This window comes from Pipistrellus hanaki, assembly GCF_964339955.1.
Source record: "Pipistrellus hanaki genome assembly, chromosome: 5".
Classification (NCBI taxonomy): domain Eukaryota; kingdom Metazoa; phylum Chordata; class Mammalia; order Chiroptera; family Vespertilionidae; genus Pipistrellus; species Pipistrellus hanaki.
Window position 1 is genome coordinate 77,963,035 of NC_140507.1, and position 20,886 is coordinate 77,983,920.

The 20,886-nt window shown below is 40.6% G+C and overlaps 1 protein-coding gene across 1 annotated transcript; it reads left to right on the forward strand.

The window, feature by feature from the left end:
- Positions 1–19,221: 19,221 nt before the first annotated feature.
- LOC311623655 (olfactory receptor 7A5-like) lies at positions 19,222–20,145 on the forward strand (the record flags this gene model as incomplete). Its single annotated transcript, XM_084886027.1, has 1 exon — positions 19,222–20,145. One exon carries the CDS (start codon positions 19,222–19,224, stop codon positions 20,143–20,145), a length of 924 nt encoding a protein of 307 aa, XP_084742153.1.
- Positions 20,146–20,886: the final 741 nt, after the last annotated feature.

The following is a 20,886-nucleotide window of genomic DNA, read 5'->3' on the forward strand; positions in this document are numbered from 1 at the left end:
CTAATCTGGATGGATATTGTATAATTACAGAGATGGATGATGGATAGCTAAGAAAAACACCTGGATATGGATGGCCAAAGGCTTGTAGCAGCCTATCCTATCTGTCATAGCATACCTTGTCCTTAGACTCACCAATCATTCTCTTGTGGCTGGATGTCTGTGAAACAAGAAAGAAATCAATGGATCCCCATTCCAGAAATTATTGGGATCACTTGGTGGGTAGATATGTCTATAACTACCCCACCATCCTTGCATCCCAGATGCTGTGGGAAGAACTATGGAATACTCAAACTCTAGCTCATTTGGGGGTCACCTTCACCCACTTAACTATGGCATGGGAAACTCAACATTGTTGGGTCCACTAAGTATACTCTAACTGCTCCCAAGCCATACCTACCCAATGGCAACAACATTCCTGGTAGAACCAACAACATTGACCCCCTAAAAGAAGCAAAAGGGAAATACTTGGAGGAGTAGGGGCTGGCCTTGGTATCCTGGGACAAGCTGAACTTGCAGCTAATGAAGAACGTCATTCATTAGAAAGATTCTTTATCTCAAATAGGTCATATAGAGGGAATGCTGTTTCAGAAAGAAGAAAAAGAGGGGAGAAGCAGCATGGAAAGGCAGTAAAGACTTAGTTTCATGGATAGAACAGACTATAAAAATTCATGCATAAACCCAACAATGGGAACATGCCTATGCCCTAACTCAACAGGGCCCATTGTCTATGCTAATGCAAATGGAATCTGAAGTGGCTATGAAACAATGGGAAACTATAATGGCTGCAGGAGCCCAGGCCATTATAGTTTGCCATTATGAGACTCATATGGTTTCCCAGGAATTTGGAAAATTTGGATGGGAAATGCAATCTGTGACATTGTGTCTTAAAAGTTCAGGTGCCTCAATTAAATCCTAAGCTTAAATTCCCAGTAGTTCAACTGGCCTGCGTAGGGACCATCCTCAATAATACTAGAATACTTCCAATGGGAAGAAGACAGGCCATATTTAAAACTAATAAATAATGGGAACCCACCTCACTGTTTGATTGTGAAAGTCAGAAAGGTGAATGGTTATGCCCCCAATCCATATGGAATACTGGATTCACCCAGTCCCAGCCTATTGTATCTACCTCAACGAATAACAATATATAGTATATGGGAAAGGAGTGTTTTTTTTGCTGGAAAGGGTTTAAAGAACTCTTCTTTTATACCAAGTGATTTTTACCATGAAACACCAAGTTTACATTAAATAATACTGGAATATGGTGTAATACTGAAATTATAGGCAGAATAACTTTGCCTGAGCTTCATAAAACCTATTATAATATTGATACTGAAAAACTAATGTATTGAGAAATTGAATTTAATCCTCCCCATAAAGTCATTTCTATGAAAACTAACTGGCTAGAAGAAAAATTAGAGCTTTTAGGTAATCCAGTAGTAGAGAGTCTTAATTTATCTGGCCAAACATATGATAAGCTACAAATGACAGTGGATGAAGGAGGAAAACATATAATTATCTTAGTAAAAAATTATGATAATACATGTAAAGGATTTTTCAGTTAGCTGGGGTCCTTGTTCCCCTTAACTTTTCCTTGTCTAGTATTAGACATTTTCTATTTCTAATCAGTGTCATCATTTTAGTATTGTTACTTTTGTTCCTGATATGTAAATGTTATACTAGATGCAGAAAAACAAAACTTAAGACAAACAGCAAAAAGACTTGGATCATGGTGACTCAAAAATTAGAAATAATCCAAAATACTTTTTAATAAGGACATATAGGAAAAGAAGGAAAAGAGGGGAGAAGCAGCATTTATCTGCCTTTTAAAACTATATATATATATATATATATATATATATATATATATATATATATATATTCCGGTGCATGAAATTTGTGCATGGATGTGTGTGTCCCTCAGCCCAGCCTACACCCTCTCCAATCTGGGACATCCCTCTCACAATCCAGGACTGCTGGCTCCCAACTGCTCACCTGCCTGCCTTCCTGATTGCCCCTAACTGCTTCTGCCTGCCAGCCTGATCACACCTAACCACTTCCCTGCCAGTCTGATTGATGCCTAACTGCTCCCCTGCCTGCCTGTTTACCCCTAATTGCCCTCCCCTGCCAGCCTGGTCACCCCCAACTTCCCTTCCATGCATGCTCCGTCTCCCCTAACCTCCCTCCTTTGCTGGCCTGGTCATCCCTAACTGACCTTCCCTGCAGGCTTGATTGCCCCCAACTGCCCTCCCTTGCAGGCCTGGTCCCTCCCAATTGCCCTCCCATGCTGGCCATCTTGTGGCGGTCATATTGTGTCCACATGGGGGCAGCCATCTTTGACCACATGGGGGAAGACATCTTGTGTGTTGGAGATTGGTCAATTTTGGATATTACTCTTTTATTAGATAGGATAGAGGCCTGATGCATGGGTGGGGGCGAGTTGGTTTTCTCTGAAGGGTGTCCCAGATCAGGGTGGGGGTTCCCTTGGGTCATGGGGCGGCCTGGGCAAGGGGCCTGTGGTGGTTTGCAGGCCGTCCATGCCCCCCAGCAACCCAAGTGGAGACTCTGGTATCTGGGATTTATGTATCTTCTATAATTGAAACTTTGTAGCCTTGAGTGGAGGCCAAGGCAGGCCAGGCTGTGCAGGAAACTTAGCTTTTTCTATAACCAGGGAAACCCAAGCCTCCTGCTCTCTCCAGCTCAATGGCTTTGCCATTTTTGTTGGGATTTATTTATCTTCTATAAGTTGAAACTTTGTAGCCTTGAGTGGAGGCCTGGGCCAGCCAGGGTGTGCTGAAAGCTTGGCTTCCTCCATTGCCAGGGAAATCCAAGCCTCCTGCTTGCTCGCAGCCATCTTGGTTGGTTTAATTTGCATACTCGCTTCTGATTGGGCATGGCTTGTTAATTGTCAACTGTTAATTATGTTAAACTATCCTATATCCATCTATGTAAAAGATGCATATGCCCAACATTTTACTTTTTACCCTATCCCACACTTTGAATAATTATAAAGGCAGTGTTCATTAAAATACATTTCATTTTCAAAATTGAGCAATCAGCTGTTCAATTGTGTATACATTATTTTGGGGCACCCTGTACAGTAGACCAGCTATTTGGGGCCTAGGCCTGAGGCAGAGTGTGGGTGGGGGCACCATATGTGTGCCTCCCTGGCCTGGTTCCCCAAGATTTGCCCAGGCTTCTGAGTTTCTGGGATTGAGACCTGGGAAATCTCAGGGTGGAGGGTGAAGAGTGTGTCTGCTTGAATGTGGACATAGATGAAGATCGGGTGGTGGAGTCCAAAGTGCTGAGAATAGAAGCAAGAGGCTGTGATGCCTTACAGGGGTACACGTTACTGTCTCCTTCACCCCAAATCTCTACTGATAGGAAAATGGGGGTTGAGCTCTCACCCCTGAATGTTCTCTGCTTCTAGGAAATGAAGGACTCAGGAACCTGCAGGGACACCCCAACCACAAATGCCAGTTCCTAGCAACCCACTTCTCCTTCCTCATCAACACTGAGCTCACTGGAGGCTGGGCTGGGTGTGGGGTGGGGTTATAGGCAGCTACAGGACATCTGGGGAGCAGGTGCCTTGTCTTCGCCCCCACCCCCCAGGTGGAGCATTGAGAACTCCTAAAGGGGCAATTGGACCTCAGAGTGTCCCCTCCCAGTGATCAATAAGAAAATAAGAACCAACTGAAGGGTGAGATATTTAAAAGGGCAACACCAATGATCTTACAGTATCTTTTTAAAAACAAATTTTTATAGATTTCAGTGAGGAAGGGAGAGGGAAAGAGAAAATTATCAACTGGCTGCCATCTGCATGCCCCACACTGGGGACCAAGCTAGCTACCTGGGCATGTATCCAGACCCAGAATTGAACCATGACCTCCTGGTTCATAGGTTGATGCTCAGTCTCTGAGCTATACCGCCTGGGCATACCAATGGTCTTTAAGGCATCCCAGGAACACGATGGCCATTATGACTTTAATGGAACCTTAATGCTCCCTCCACCACTGGATAGAGTTGATTGGAATATTACACAACTGTGAGAAAGAACCACAGAGATATGCAATGAGATGGCTGGGTCTTAACAACATACTCCCTTCTTGATTCTGATCACTGAGTGACATACAACATCTTAATTTGCTTGATGAATTTTGTAGGAGAATCTTATTTTTTTCAGCTTTACTGAGGTACAATTGACAAATAAATTAAAATATATTTAAAAGGTATGACCTAATGATTTGGTAGAATCTTAAACAAAAAGGAAGTCACCCGAGTTGCATAGAAAAGACACCTTTGTCATAAAACTCAGACACAGAGAAAATGAACAAGGTTTTGGCATACAGATGTGCAAGAAAACAAACAAACAAAAGACAAATGAGAGAATAAGGGACAGAATTTGAGGTGGTGGACAGAAAAAGCAAGGTTATGTCCCAGTTCTTGGTGTGGGGCGAATGGGGGGGGGGGGGGCTAATAAGATTAAAAATAAATAAAATAAAATAAAATAAAATAAAATAAAATAAAATAAAATAAAATAAAGCTGGTCATAGAAAATTAAAAAATATATTTTTATTGATTTCAGAGAGGAAGGGAGAGGGAGAGAGAGAGATAGAGACATAAATGATGAGAGATAATCATTGACTGGCTACCTATTGCATGCCTCACACTGGGGATCAAGCCTGCAACCTGGGCATGTGCCCTTTTCTGAAATTGGACCTAGGACCCTTCAGTCCATAGGACGACATTCTATCCACTGAACCAAACCAGCTAGGGCTGGCTATGGGAAATTGCTCTGGACATGAGACCCTGTAAAACTTTTTCTTGGAACGTTTAAAATGTTTTAAGTCTCTAATGAGAAGTCATTAGAGGAAGAACAGAAAAGAGAGATGGAAAGAGGGGCCCAGGCTGGGGGTGGCCCAAGTGGGGAAGAGGATGGGCTAGAGGGGGAAGAGGAGAGGAGGTGCACAGTGGAGGACCTGACAGTGGCCAACAGGAAGCTGTGCAGTACAAAGCTGATAACACTCAGTGCTGTTTTGGTCTCTTTATCAAAGCTCGCAGCTTCTTCCCCATTCTGCAAGGGCTCCTGGGAGTGGCAGGCTGAGGGCTCACAGTGCCCAGTGACAAAGAGCTCCCAGGATTCCTGCAAGGGGGTCCCAGAATGTGGGCCAGGGTGGGGGAGGAAGGGAGTTTGCCTGCGTGCCCAGGTCAACCTCTCTCCATGCCTCAATTACTCCAGTTGGACCCCCCCCCCCCGATCCATCACAAGTTTTTGGGGATCAGCACATGACCCATCTCAGAAAGAAATGATGTATTCTGAGAGCCAGGAGCTTCACTAAGAGTAAACCCATCCCCAGCACTTTATCAGATTGGGGTCTCCCTTCATCAGTTGTATACAACATTTTTGTCATGTCCTTAAAAATTAAACAGTTCCCCCATGACTTAGTAACTCAACTCTTAGGTTACTACATAAAATAACTGAGAGCAAGGACTCCAACAAATACGTGTACACCCATGTTCATTGTAGCGAGATTCCCAATCGCCAAAAGATGGAAACAAACCAGGGCCCACTGACACATGAATGGATGAACAAGATGCGATCCATCCACGCAATGGAATAGTATTCAGCCACAAAAAGGAATGAAGTTCTGATAGAGGTGGGGGTCACCCAGCATGTAAATGTGATCCCACTGGATTATTCACTTTTAAATGGTACATTTCATATCATTGTGAATCTCACCCCAATTTTTAAAAGTCCCAAGTGGGTGATGGCACTGTCTCCCACCCCCAACACCACCCCCACCCTGGGCATCTCTGCTGTCACAGCCTCTCCTTTGTGCCTCACAGGTTGCCGCTTAATTCATCTTTCCGCTGTCTGAGCTGAAGTAGGCGTTACCCTCCTCCTTTTACAGATCTGAGAGTCACATATTCACTCGACAAATGCTGCATCCCAGACACAGTTCTAGGCACTGGGGGGGGGGTGCATGTGTGAAGAAACTGGAGCAAAACCTCTTCCTCACAGGGCTGACATCCCCACATGGGAGATCATGAACGTGATACGTGAGAATGTTGTGGAGATTGCCAGGAATGGGCACATTAAGCAGGTTAATGAAGGGGGAGGGGATGCTTGTGGGGCAGAGTTGCCAACCTAAATAGGATGGTGGCAAAGGCCTCACTGAGAAAGTGACATCTGAGAAAAGACATGAAGGAAGTGAGGAAGCAAGAACTACAAAGACATCTGGGGAAGAATGTTCCAGGCAGAGGGAAAAGCCCATGCAAAGGCACGGAGGCAGGAGAGTGCCTGCTGTGGAAGAGTAAGGAGCCCTATGTAGCTGAAGCTGAGTGTGTGAGAAGTTGAAGGTAAGGCTGGAGAGATAATGGGGTGACATTATATGTAGCAAACAATAAAGTTAGAGTTGAATTAAAAACTATTTATCAATAGCACTAGGACTGGAGTTGTCAGCCCTGTATGGGTTCCTTACTGTACCCCTCATTTCTGATAGCCTCTGTTCAGTTCTGGGGCATTGGGATCCTCCATGGCAGCTAGCACAAACCTTGCCACAGACGTTTCCGCACCACACATGAACTAGGAAGGACCATGAGCCATTTTACAGGTCGGGAAACAGGTTAGAGTTGGGTGTGATTATGCAGAATTACATACATACAGGCAGAGCTGGGGATCCTGATGCTCTCTACTACACGGGGGTAGGAATATAGACTCTGGGTGACTTCCTTCATCCAGACCCCATCATCACTCATCTGGACCAGTGCAATAACCTCCCTGTCCCCCACTTCCACCTTCACGTTCCATAGTAGCTGGACCAGTCCTCCATGGCTCCCATGTCACTCAGAACAAAAGCCCAAATTCTCTCACATTGCCCTGAACACTCAGCCCTGTCCTCTCCTTGCCCTCATTATCTTCTGCTGTCCTCACATAGTATGTAAGGACAGCAGAAGATAATGAGGGCAAGGAGATCATAATGTGTTTTGATCAGCTGCAATTTTGCTACTGTTAAGAATCGTAATGTAAATATCTGTACTTTCTGATGGTCTTAGTCTATATAGCAGCGGTTCTTAACCTGCTGCAACCCACAGATTAAGAACCGCTAACAGGGTCACCTAAGACCATTGGAAAACACAGATATTTACATTACGATTCTTAACAGTAGCAAAATTGCAGCTATGAAGTAGCAACGAAAATAATTTTATGGTTGTGGGTCACCACAACATGAGGAACTGTATTAAAGGGTCGTGGCATTAGAAAGGTTGAGAACCACTGCTCAAGCTATAAAATATAAGTCAATCAGAGCAGCAAAAAGAAAAATACTTTAAAGTCATGAGAATAGGTGAAGAAATCTTTGGGACAATATGAAACATAACAACATCTGCATCATAGGGTTGGTAGAAGCAGAAGAAAATGAGCAAGGGATCAGGACCTGCTTGAAGAAATAATGACAGAAAACTTACACAACCCTGTGAAGATAAAAGTCACAAAGTTGAGGTAACACAGAATTCCAATAAAGATGAACCCAAAGTGAATTGCACCAAGACACATCACAATTAAATGGCAAACATTAAAGACAAAGAGAGATTCTTAAATGCAGCAAGAGAGAGACAGTTACCTACAAGGGAGTTTCCATAAGACTGTTAGCTTATTTCTCAACAGAAACACTTTAGGCCAGAAGGGAATGGCATGAAGTATTCAAAGTAATGAAAAAGAAGAAATGCTAAATAAGACTCCTCTATCCAGTAAGGCAATCATTTAAAATTTAAGGTGAAATAAAGAGCTTCCCAGACCAAAAATTACCACCATCACCAAATAAACAAAGAAACAAAAAAGAAAAACAAACACTAAAGGAGTTTATTAACACAAACCAGCATTACAAGAAATGTTAAAGAGACTATTGTAAGATGAAGAAAGAGAGAGAGAAGAACATAGGCATAAATAATAAAAGTGGCAATAAATAAGTACCTGGAAATAGTAACCTTAAATATAAATAGGTTAAATTCTTCCATCAAAAAACATAGGGTAGCTGAATGGTTAAGAAAATATCAAGCATATATGTGCTGTCTACAAGAGACCCAATACAAAATAAAAGACTCACAGGATGAAAGTGAAGAGATGGAAAAAATATATTCCATGCAAAATAAAAGCAAGGGAAACAATACTAATATCTAAGAAGCTATACTTCAAAACAAAGGCCATAACACGAGACAAAGAATGATATTACATAATAATGAAGGGATCAATCCAAGAAGCAGATATAACCCTGGTAAACATATATGTAACCAATATTGGAGCAACTAAATATGTAAAAACACTTGCAGGACTTAGGGAGAGATAGACAGCAATTAACACCCCACTGACTACAATGAATAGATCTTCCAGACAAAAGTTAAAAAGAAAACAGCGACCTTAATGACACACTAGATCAGATGGATTTAATTGAACATTTCATCCAAAAGCTGCAGAATATACATTATTCTCAAGTGCACATGAAACATTCTCCTCCCTTAAACTTTCTAATTTTGTTTGTGTTTCCTAACTTCTTTTCTTGATTATATTTATTAGATATCAGTATGGTTTGGATTTGTAAATTTTGTTTTTCTGTTTTTAAATCTATTAATTCCTGTCTTTGTTATAAATGTAATCTGCTTTCCTGAAGTTATTTTTGTTCTTTTAATTAATTCAATTTAATTTAATGCTTTACTTTTTTAACTAACATTTTTAATAATATATATTTTTCTAAATTAAATTCTCTATTGTTTAATGTATTATATAAGTACTAGAGGCCCAGTACATAAAATCTGTGCATGGGGAGGTCCCCCTCAGCTCAGTCTGCACTCTCTCCAATCTGGGACCCCTCAGGGGATGTTTAATTGCCCGTTAACCGGCAGTTTGGACATCCCTCTCACAATCAAGGACCACTTGCTCCTAACTGCTCACCTGCCTACCGGCCTGGTCTCCCCCACTGCCCTCCTCTGATGGCCTGCTCACCCTCAACTGCCCGCCACCCCCCCCCCCAGCCTGGTCACCCCTCACTGCCCCCCACTGCTGGTCTGGTTACCCCTCACTGTCCTCCCCCTGCCAGCCTGGTCTCTCCACTCAGCCTGCTGTTTGGTCATTTGGTCGTCCCTCACTGCCCCCCGGCCAGCCTGGTCACTCCATGCAGCCTGCTGTTCAGTTGTTACTGTGAGGGCGTCCTGACCAATTTGCACATTACTCTTTTATTAGTATAGATTCATAGTATAGATTCTTTTCTCCCAATTGACCTCTCCCCGGTTGTCTCCATCCCAGCACATGCCCTCACCTCTCTATTATCTATGTCCATTGGTTATACTCATATGCATGCAAAGAAGTCCTTTGGTTGATCTCTTACACCCTCACCCCCTGCTTTCCCTCAGAGGTTTGACAGTCTATTCATTGCTTCTATGACTTTGGTGCTATTTTTGTTCATCAGTTTATATTGTTCACCAGTGCACAAATTCTTGCACCTTGAAAGGAACTGTGGGCTGTGAGGCTGTGGTGAGCACAAGGGCAGGTCTTGGCCCATCCTCCACATCCCCACCTGGCCCCAGGTCCCCTGTCTGCCAGCAGCCCTGCTCCTGCTGCTGCCGCTCCCACATGATAATGGTGCTGGTCCTGCTTTCAGCTGCTGATGGAGTGGAGAGATTGGGGCTGGCATCAGCAGTGGGGGTGAGTGGCGGCTGCTGGCCCCAATTGTCCCTCAGGAGCAGGGTAGGTGGGGAAGCCTTCAGGTGCAAGTGGGGCTGGCAGCAGGTGTGAGTGGTGGCTCTGGTGCTGGCAGCGGGTGCAAGTGGGGCCAGCGCTGGCTGCAGGTGTGAGTGTCAGGCAGGATCGTGTCACAAGGGAGCAAAGAATTTTCAGGAACCACCAGAGGCTTGACTGATGACAGCGACCGGTGCCCTACCTTGATCTGGTATAGGACTCTCTTTCACAACCTGCGTAGAAAGAGTTCCAATTCAGGGTTCAGGTTCTGGAGAAGGGCCGCACACAAATGAAAAGAGACTTGAAGAAATTCAATTTGGTGATATGGTGGGCCAGGCGGTAGTCCAACTCTAGTGGGAGAACTACTCCCTGCTCTGGCCCTGCCACCCCCTTTTATTGAAGCTTTGGGGAAAAACATCTTAGGCAACATAAACAGAAATTTACATGTAGCCCTTAGGCAGGAAATAACAGAAACTTTCACAGGACAAACAAGGTAGATTCTGTTTCAGCTAACAATATCTCAACTAAAGGTTAGAGCAATTAAGGTTGTTGACCATCCTTCCTGGCTTCCTGTCAACATCTTTTTTTAGCGAAACTGATTTGTTTTCCAGCAGTCTGGTGCCCCTGCTCATCTACACCTCCCACCGTTACTGATGCCCGCCATGTTCCATGATCTACTGCCTACTGCCAATGCCTGCCATATTCCCTGCCAGCAGAAGCCAAGACCCCTGCCAGAATAGGGCCCCTTCCCATCCTTCAGTTCCTGAAAGCTACAACTTAGATCACACCCTGAGTTTTGACATAGAGCTCTCATTGTTATTATTTTTCCCCCCTAAGTATATTTGTATTCATTTCAGAGGAAGGGAGAGGGACAGAAAGATAGAAATGTCAATGATGAGAGAGAATCATTGATGAGATGCCTTCCCCCTCCTGGGGATCAAGTTGGAGGCCCAGGCAAATGCCCTGACCAGGAATCAAACCAATCGAACCATGACCTCCAGGTTCATGGGTTAATGCTCAACCACTGAGCCACATCGGCTGGGCTCATTGTAATGTTTAAAATAGTATTTTGAATAATTCTCTTTTGACCAAGTTGCAATTGAGGAGATTGTTTTAAAAATTCCTCCCCCCCCAAAAAAAAAAAATTTTTTTAGTTGAATTTTATGGCCTTGTAGTTAGAGAATATATAATACTTTATTTTTTTCTTCTGATGTTTTGAAATGTGTGACTAAGAAGCTAACTGACTTTTGTCAATGTTCCATGAGAACTTAAAGAGATGTATTATTTGTTACAGACTACAACGTTCAGTATTTATCAGTTAATTAAAACCAATTTATAATTTAATTTATAATTCAATTTATAAAAAAAGAACTAGTGCAGACAACAATCAACAGCAGATAACTAGTGTCCTCACTTATATTTCTCTTAATTATTGTATTAGTAGGCTATTGCTGCATGACAAGCCATCCTACAAGCAAATTATTTAATACTAGAGGCCTTGTGCATGAAATTCGTGCACAGGGGTGGTGGGGTCCCCTCAGCCTGGCCTGCACACTCTCAGAATCCAGGACTGCTGGCTCCTAACTGCTTTCCTGCCTGCCTTCCTGCCTGCCTGCCTGATCACCCCTAACCACTCTGCCTGCCTGCCTGATCTCCCCTAACCACTCTGCCTGCCTGCCTGACCACCCCTAACCCCTCTGCTTGCTTGATCTCCTCTAATCACTCTGCCTGCCTGATCATCCCTAATTGATCACCTGTCTACCTGATCATCCCTAACCACCTTTGTCTGCCTGCTTGATCACCCAAACCACTTTGCCTGCCTGCCTGATCACCCCTAACCACCTCTGCCTGCTGGCCTAATCGCCCCTCACTGCTCTCTCCTACTGGCCTGATCACCCCTGCCTCGGCCCCCACCACTGTGGCTTTGTCTGGGAGGACATCTGGAAGGATGTCTGGAAGATGTCCATTCAAATTAGCATATTGCCCTTTTATTAGTATAGATATTTTGTCTTGAAACTAAACTTAAGAGAAATTTAGAGAAGATAGAGGAGACAAACTGCAATTCAATTGCATTTATTTGCATGTGCCTTTCCAGCTTTCCCAGCATCTATCTTTACCTCAAAGTGCATTTCTGGCTCCTTTGTTGAAAATTATCTGTCCATACATGTGTGGTTTTATAACTGGGCTCTCTATTTTGTTCCATTGATCTGTGTATCTGTTTCTCTGCTAATACCATGCTGTTTTGATTATCATAGCTCTGTGGTACGAAGGGAACCCTCATTCAATGCTGGTGGGAATGTAGACTGATATAACCACTATGGAGGGCAGTCTGGTGCTTCCTCAAATAATTAAAAATAGAGCTACCATACAACCCAACAATCCAACTCCTGGGTATACACCTGAAAAACTCGAAATCATTTATACGCAAAGATATATGCACCCTTATGTTCAGTGCAGCTTTTTTCACAGTGGCCAAGAGTTGAAAACAAGCCAAAGTGCCCTACAATAGAATATTGAATAAAGAAGATGTGTTATATATACACAATGGAGTACTACACGACCATAGAAAGGATGAAATAGCATCATTTACAGCAACATGGATGGACCTTGAGAACATTATGCGAAGTGAAATAAGTCAAACAGAGAAAGTTAAGAACTATGTGATTTAACTCATATGTTGAATATAAAACTGAAACTTATGACCAAATGACCAAACAGCAGTATGATGGCTGCCAGAGGGAGGGGGTGGGTGAGAAAAGGGGTCCTAATATGAGGTGGCAGGAGGAGATTTGACTTTGGGTGGTGGGCAAATGGTCCTATATACAGATTTTGTAAATTAGGAATCCACACATGAAACCTATATGTTCATGTTGATTAATGTCACCCCAATAAAATATAATAAATAATAATAAAAAATAAAGAAGATAGAAATAAAAATTTCATTGGGTAAATGTGTATTCACTTTTTAATGTTAATGTAAAATGACCACACAAGTGATTTACAACAAACACATTCATGCTCTTACAATTCCTGAGGTCAGAAACAGGATATATTTGGATAAAATCAAGATGTTTGCAGGGCTAGATTTCTTCTGGAGGCTACAGGGAAGAGTCTATTTGCTTTCCTATCCCAAGCTTAGATTAGAATGCAAAAAAAATCTAAATATGTTTCTTATAATTAACAAATATTTCATAGTGAGGGACTAAATTCCAGCTCTTAATTTGTGATATATGGTTGAAATGCCAAATTCTTTTGGCTAATGTGTCAGGAAGCCCTTTGTATAACACTCAAAATTTATAACAAAGGAACTTAGATCTCCCCCGTAGAAAAGAAAAATAGCAATTTCCTGTAGATATCAGAGCCTGTATCCCTACCACAAATCAATATTTGGAGATTCAAGTTTTCTATTCTATACTATATCATCAGTCTTAAATTTGGAAAAATTTTAAATCAGGGTTGGTATAAGATGCAGGTATGTTAGTCCCCTGAAACCCAACAAATGTAATGGGGAAGAACTATTGTAGTAAAAACTGGACTCACTTGAATCCTAAGATGGTCATTTGGGACCACAGAATCTCCAGGAAAACAATTTCTTCTGTCCAGACCCAGAGGGGAATAAGGTGATTAGAAGTTGAAGTAACAAGATAGAAATCCACCTAATGAGCAGACATAGGGAGCTATAAATATCTCCTCATCTCCAGTCTCTCAGCGTGTGTAACCTTGGGCTGGAGGGGACCTGTTGTTGCTTTTGGAATCCGGTTTGTCTAGGAGACCTGTGCTTGCCTCCTTCCTGCTGTCTTGTCTGGGCAGAGAGCTTCAGTCTCCATCCTCACCCATCCATAAGGTTGGACTTTCCCATGAAGACTTTCTCGTCATTGTTCCCCATCAGGTGAGTCCAGAGGTTCAGTAGCTACTACAGTAAAGGGTCAGAGAAAATCAAAACCAAGCACATGTACTTGAGGTCTCTTGACAGGCACCAGTCTATGGTTGCTTATTTTCCTGATTAACTAATTCCTTTTTAATGATGCTAAAAGAAGAAGTGAACATTGAACTAATTGCTGATAATTAACTGATGGAAGACCAATTAGAGGTGATAATCTGAGGCATAAAGTGATTCAAGTAAAAGTAGAATGTGTATAGTGAGTTTTACAACTAAAGGGAGTAGAAAAATAGAGCAGTAAGTATGGAGGGATGTCCAGTCAGGTGAGGGCAGTTCTTTATTTTTATCATGGAACCTATTTGACTATGTTTCCATTGATGAAAAAGATCCAGGACCAATATATTCCTTGAAGAAATTACCTTACAACAGTAGTTCATGTGACACACATTTCACAGGATCTCCTTTCACTCTGGTATTCAATGCACATGAAAAAGAATATATTTGATAATTAACAAGATGTATGCTAAATAGTTTAACTTTTCAATTACTTCATCACTTGTGATCTGAATATATTTGTGTGTTACTAATAATTTGTTTTCTCTCTTGTAAGTCGTCTGTAAAGTCCTGATGCTAGTGCAGTGGGGTCAGAGTGTCTTTATTCCTGATTTTGATTGCATTCTAAATAAGGAATTGGAGGTTTCTATCACCTGCTTTGTTGTTTGTTATTGACTACTTTCGTGTGTGTATATATGGGCATTGTGAGTGTTTACTAATAGTGTGGGCTCAAATCTGTCAGCAGTTATATTGTATTTTCTCCATTCCATTTTAAATTTTCACTCTTCTTTATTTTTATTGCCTAAAGTTTTACATGTGTCTCCTTTTTTCCCCGATTGACCCAACAATTTTACTTTGCTTAATGAAAACATTCAGCTTTTACTTTTTAACTTTTCACTTGTGCATCCTTTCTTTCAGCAAAAAAAGAAAGTGAATGTTCTTCTCTGTATGTAGTGCTGCTAATAAACAACCCTACAGACATTGCCAACTTGTTTCACATCTCCATCTTCTCCTTTTTGTTCTTTTTTGTCTTCAGTTGTTAGCTCTATTTACAAAACAGGCATCATCTTCTACTATCCTCTGGAAGGCATTCTTTTTTGTACTTTATCTTCATTAGCATATTTGAATCCAATAACTTTAAATAAGAAGAAACTATGACAGATACTGCTTTCTTCCAAACTTAAATCCATTCTAGCCTGGCTAGCATGGCTCAGTGTTTGAACAAGGCCATGGTTTGATTCCTGGTTAGCGTCCGGGTTACAGGCTTGGTCCCCATTGGTAGGTCTGCATGAGGCAGCCAGTCAATGACTATCTCTCATCATTGATGTTTCTGTCTCTCTCCCTCTTCTTTCACCTCTGAAATAGATAAATAAATATTTTTAAAGAGCCATTCTATAATATTCTTTTATTTCAAAGTTATTGAAAATTTAATTTGGAATTAGTGGCCATGTAAATGCTATTAAATTATTATTATTAACTATCTTTATATAGATTAATTTGATTCTCACTTAATTTTGTTTCATTCAGTTCTTTTGTAACTACTATACTTAACCCAATTTCATTCCTTTGATAATCTGTTCCATAAATTCTTAGTTTTAAAAAACTTCTCTTCTGCATTATGCATACATATACACTCATATGCATTTGTACAAATGCATAAGTAGCATCCTATGCCCATCAGAAATCCTCTTTATGTGTTGTACACTCTTTTTTTCTATGTGTCCACTCTTCCTCATTACTCAACAATATGTTATAACCTTTCCTCTAGTCAACTAATGTGATGCCAATTCATTATTACTATGTGCACATAATATTTTATGAAATTGCTGTAATGCACACTTGAAAGCCTTCCATAAGCAGTACTTTCTCAATGCATTGCTAGTATCACAATTATACAAAATATTTTGAGGTTGTTACATTAAAATTCTGGTTCTCCACCAATGGCAGTATTGTTCCCCCAAGAGACAGTCAGCAATTTTCAGAGACAATTCTGTGTGTCACACGTACACGGAGAGGATGGGCGGCTGAGTGCCTATCTGTCACATGGAAAGTGTAGATAGAGTCTAGGGAAGCACAGGAGAGACCATACCATAAACAATGACCTGATCCAGAATATCAATAGTGCAGAGACTGAGAAACAATGACTTAAAGAATATATGTACTTGTAATTTTTATAGCTGTCTTCAGATTGGTTTCCTAATGTTGTAACACTTGACCGTTCTGCCAGAAAAGAAAACAGAGTACCCCTTTGCTACCTGTTTACTGGTACAAGTTCCAATCCCAGTCAATGGGACACCTTTTTAAGTTTTCCCCAGGCTGAGAGATGTGAATTTTTAATTTTTTTTTTTTCTGAACGTTTTCTGAGTTTGATTAAAGATTCACATATTTGATGGTCTTGTTAATTTCAGTGTTATTTTATATGCTTATTATTCTTCCATGATCAGTCTTTTGAATGAATTCTAAACATTATTATGGAAGGGGAGGTAGAGGAGGTAAACAGGGAAATAAACAATGATGGGAGGAGACTTGACTAGAAATGATGAACACATATACATATGATATATTATAGAAATGTACACCTGAATACTATGTAATTTTGTTAACCAGTGACACCCCAATAAATTCTATGGAATTTGAAATAAGAAATTAAAATAAATATAAATTATTATTTCTCAATTCACTTTGGGGGATACTATGGCCATAAAAATGTTTTACTTTTTATTTAGTTAAATACGTCTGTCTTATTGCTTCTAAATCTGCTGACTTAATTACAGTGGTTTTACCTACCTACGTGTATGAATATGCAGTTTCCTATCATTTCATCTGAACTAGTTACACTTAACCATGAGTAGGCAATCCCTCTGAGTTTTTATGATGTGACTGAGGTAGGAGAATAATGTCATTTTCTTCTAGGTTGATACTTTTCCAGTTTTTATCCAACAATTCAATGTTTCCAAATACTAAAAGGCAACCTTAACATGTGTTCAATGTACTTGTAAATTGGACCTAATTCCTGATGTACTCAACAAATAACAATGGAGCATCAGCTGTTTGTCACAATTTCTAGAAACACAGATTATCTTCTATGTCTATGCCACTGCCAATTTGACTAATAATTCGTGTTTGAAACCCTAAATTATTGCTATTCATTACATCTTGTTTTGGTTAGTTTTTGATGCTCCACTCAGTTCTCTTTAATACAGTTGCTTACAATTCACTCTGTTCAACCAGGATTCATTTTCTCTGTCATGCCTTTCATTTTATAACTTCACTTTTACTTAAAGATTTGCCTATGTAAGTGTGCATATATTCACAAAGATTTATGAAAATACAAAGGTGAACAAAACAGGTGAGGCCCTGCTTGCTTGGATCTGGCACTGTATGGTGGAGACAGAGTACAATGAAATGAATGTTTGCATGACAATGTGCTCAGGCTTTAATCATATGAAAAAAGTTACTCAAAGTGGAAGATGGGTTGCCATGGCATGTACAGGACTAACTATTCATGAACTGCGAGGCCTTTGCATGTTGAATGAAGACTACAACCAGAATTAGACTATGCCCATTGATTTGGAAACACATGAGTTCAAAACCCAAAGTCCAAGAAAAGAAGAAGTGTCACATAAGAAAAGAGAGAAAGGGCTTCCCTCATCTATCATCGGCCATATAAAAACTTATTGGTCAAATAAACATAGAAGAGGCATAGGAAAAATCAGTCTTCTATTGCTTGGCATTAAAAATATCCAACTGGTGTTGCTTTTATATATTTCCTTTTGGGAGTTATTGGTTAACTTTTTTGGTCAGTTTTCACTTGGGGTAATCTTATATCTATAAATATATTATATTTTATTTTTTATTTAGTTGTTTATTGTTTAAAGTATTTCATAGGTCTCCTGTTTCCCCCATTGACCTCTCCCTGGTCATTCCCACCCCCAAGCGCATGCCCTCACTCCCTACTCTCTTGTCCATGGTATCTGTCTTTGTATTTTAATCAAAATAAATTTTCTCCATATCAATTTTGCTTGGCTTTAAAGGGTGTGTAATTAGGGTTGAAAATGTTCCAGAATCCAAAGAAAAATTTTCTTACTCAATGCCTCTCAGAGACTATCTGAGCTAATTTAACCTTTCTCCTTCTTAATATCCATGTCATTGCTCTTTCTCCCTCTATGTTCATTTAAACTATTGTTTATATTTCTTTAACTATAGGTCAGAAAATGTGCATAGCAATTTGAATCCCAAAGCTTATTTGTCCTAGAGGACTTACTAGAAGAATATCTAAATACTATTTCTAAATTCTATTTGGAAAAGCTACTTGATCTGTACATCCTGACTTGTATCTGCTCATAGACTGCATAGAGTGGGAGGGAGAAGGAAATGGAAATAACACAAATGAAGAGTCCATGATGTTCTGCATTGTGTGTGTGTGTGTGTGTGTGTGTGTGTGTGTGTGTGTGTATGTACCTTGTAAACTGTGAGCAGTCTTCAGAGCAGAGGTGCCTGGTGGAGATACTAAGAAGATCCTTTTCAATTCACAAGATGCTTTTGCAACCAGATTTACATAGTGTATACAAGTACTAGATTTACATAGTGTATACAAGGAACTCTCCATGACTTGAAGTTACAAGAGAAAAACACAGGCCACCTTGTTTCTTAATATCCTCTGACACCACCTCTGATATAGCACTGTTATGCTCAATCCCCTTGACTCTCTGGTTCATTTTTAAAAAATATATATTTTTTTATTGATTTTACACAGAGAGGAATTGAGAGGGACAGAGAGTTAGAAACGTTGATGAGAGAGAAACATTGACCAGCGGCCTCTTGCACACCCCCCACTGGGGATGTGCCCTCAACCAAGGTACATGCCCTTCACCAGAATCGAACCCGGGACCTTTCAGTCTGCAGGCCGACACTCTATCCACTGAGCCGAACCGGTCCCGGCTCTCTGGCTCATTTTGAGCCCTGATTTTCTAAGCAATCTGCTTCCTCAGGGCCTTTGCACTGGCTGTACCTTCTGCCTGGCAAACACTTCCCCCTCAGCCTCCCACTTAGTCTTCCATGAGGTACCTATTAAGTGTCCTCTGTTGGCCTGTCCTGGCTAAACACTATAAAAGAGAACACCCCATATTCACTTTCTCCACTTAATGTGATTTACTTTTTGTTTTTGCAGCTGTACCATTGGATCTGTTTTATTATTTTTTAATTTGATAATATTCTTTCTACATCATTTGTTTATAGAGATTATTTTTCAGCATCCTATACTCTGAACAGTGCCCAGAACATGGTCTATAGTCAATATGTATTCCAAAAATGCATGAGAGATATCCACAGTAAAACAACAATATACATTATGTTTGAAGAACAGGTTGAGGAAATGGAAATTCTAATGACAAATGACAATGGAGATACCATAATGAGGACGAGATCACACAGTAAAAATGGAAATAATTTTCCTGATTCTAAAACATAAATATGTCATTATTCTCAGGTACAATTACATGCTAATGTTACATTTAGTTATAAATTTCTTCTATTTTCTGATAGACACTTCTGACACATGGAACCAGGCAATGGTACACAAATTTCAGAATTCCTTCTCCTGGGACTGTCACAGGCACTGGAACTGCAGCCCCTCATATTTGGGCTTTTCCTCTCCATGTACCTGATCACTGTGTTGGGAAACCTGTTCATCATCCTGGCTGTCAGCTCAGACTCCCACCTCCACACACCCATGTACTTCTTCCTCTGCAACCTGTCCTTGGTGGACATCTGTTTCACCTCCACCACCGTCCCAAAGATGCTGTGGAACACCCATACACAGAGCAGAGTCATCACCTATGGAGGCTGCATCACACAGATGCATTTTTTCATACTCTTTGCAGTGTTGGACAACTGCCTCCTGACCGTGATGGCCTATGACAGGTATGTGGCCATCTGTCACCCTCTGCACTACATGGTTATCATGAATCCCCAGCTTTGTGGACTGCTGGCTCTGCTGTCCTGGATCATGAGTGCCATGGTTTCCTTGCTACATAGCTTAATGGTATTGAGGCTGTCCTTCTGCTCAGACTCAGAAATCCCCCACTTTTTCTGTGAACTTAATCAGGTGCTCCAACTTGCCTGTTCTGACAACTTTCTTAACAATATTCTAATGTATTCTTCAGCTGTGCTGCTATGTGTTGGTCCCCTTGCTGGGATCCTTTACTCCTACTGTAAGATACTTTCCTCCATACATGGAATCCCATCAGCTCAGGGGAAGTATAAAGCATTTTCTACCTGTGCGTCTCACCTCTCAGTTGTCTCTTTATTTTATGGTACAGTCCTAGGTGTTTACCTCAGCTCTGCTGTTTCCCAGAGCTCACACTCAAGTGCAACAGCCTCAGTGATGTACACGGTGGTCACACCCATGCTGAACCCCTTCATCTACAGTCTCAGGAACAAGGACATAAAGAGAGCCCTGCAAAGATTCCTTGGCAGGTAAGCTCTTCAAGAGCTAGCTGTACTAGGCTGAAGAATTGCCCAGGAATGCAGAGTGCAAATCCTCACAGCCAGAAGTTCTGACACAACTAAAGCCAATCTTTGGACTAGATGTAATTGGAAATTCTCAGTTATATCATAGGTTAACATGAATTACTTTAGCATTATTTATTATCTTATGCCATATATTATTCCAAGTAATTTTTTTATTGTTTTACCAAAAGAATTGCCCTGAATTATAGTACCTTAATGGACAAAATTATACTTGGATACTATGGTCATTTGTATAATTTTATTGTAGAATAAAATCTGAGGCCATAGTTTTCATTTATTTGCTCATCATTATTTTCTATAGTACTGCCTTTACTGTTCTTCTTTATAATTTGACTTTAACATGCTAGTATATTTTAAAGGTGATATACTGGTTTTATCTTTTCATTCTATTATTCATCTTTGTGTCCACATGCCTACCCTAGCCACTGGCAAAAAAAATGACTATCAGACACATGTTTCCAAGAAGAGTCTACAACAAAATACACTCTTTATGGTTAGAGTCAGAGATGACTTTGAAAGTTATGAAGCAATAATAGTGGTACAATATTTTACTATACAAAACTGTTTTCATGGCATTTCTGTACTTAATAAAATGTGGAATATACTGTCCAAGTGTAAGGCACTTTATTCATTGGAGTGAAAGATTAAGTAGAATATTTTATGATTTTTTTCTGAACTATCTCACTGTTTT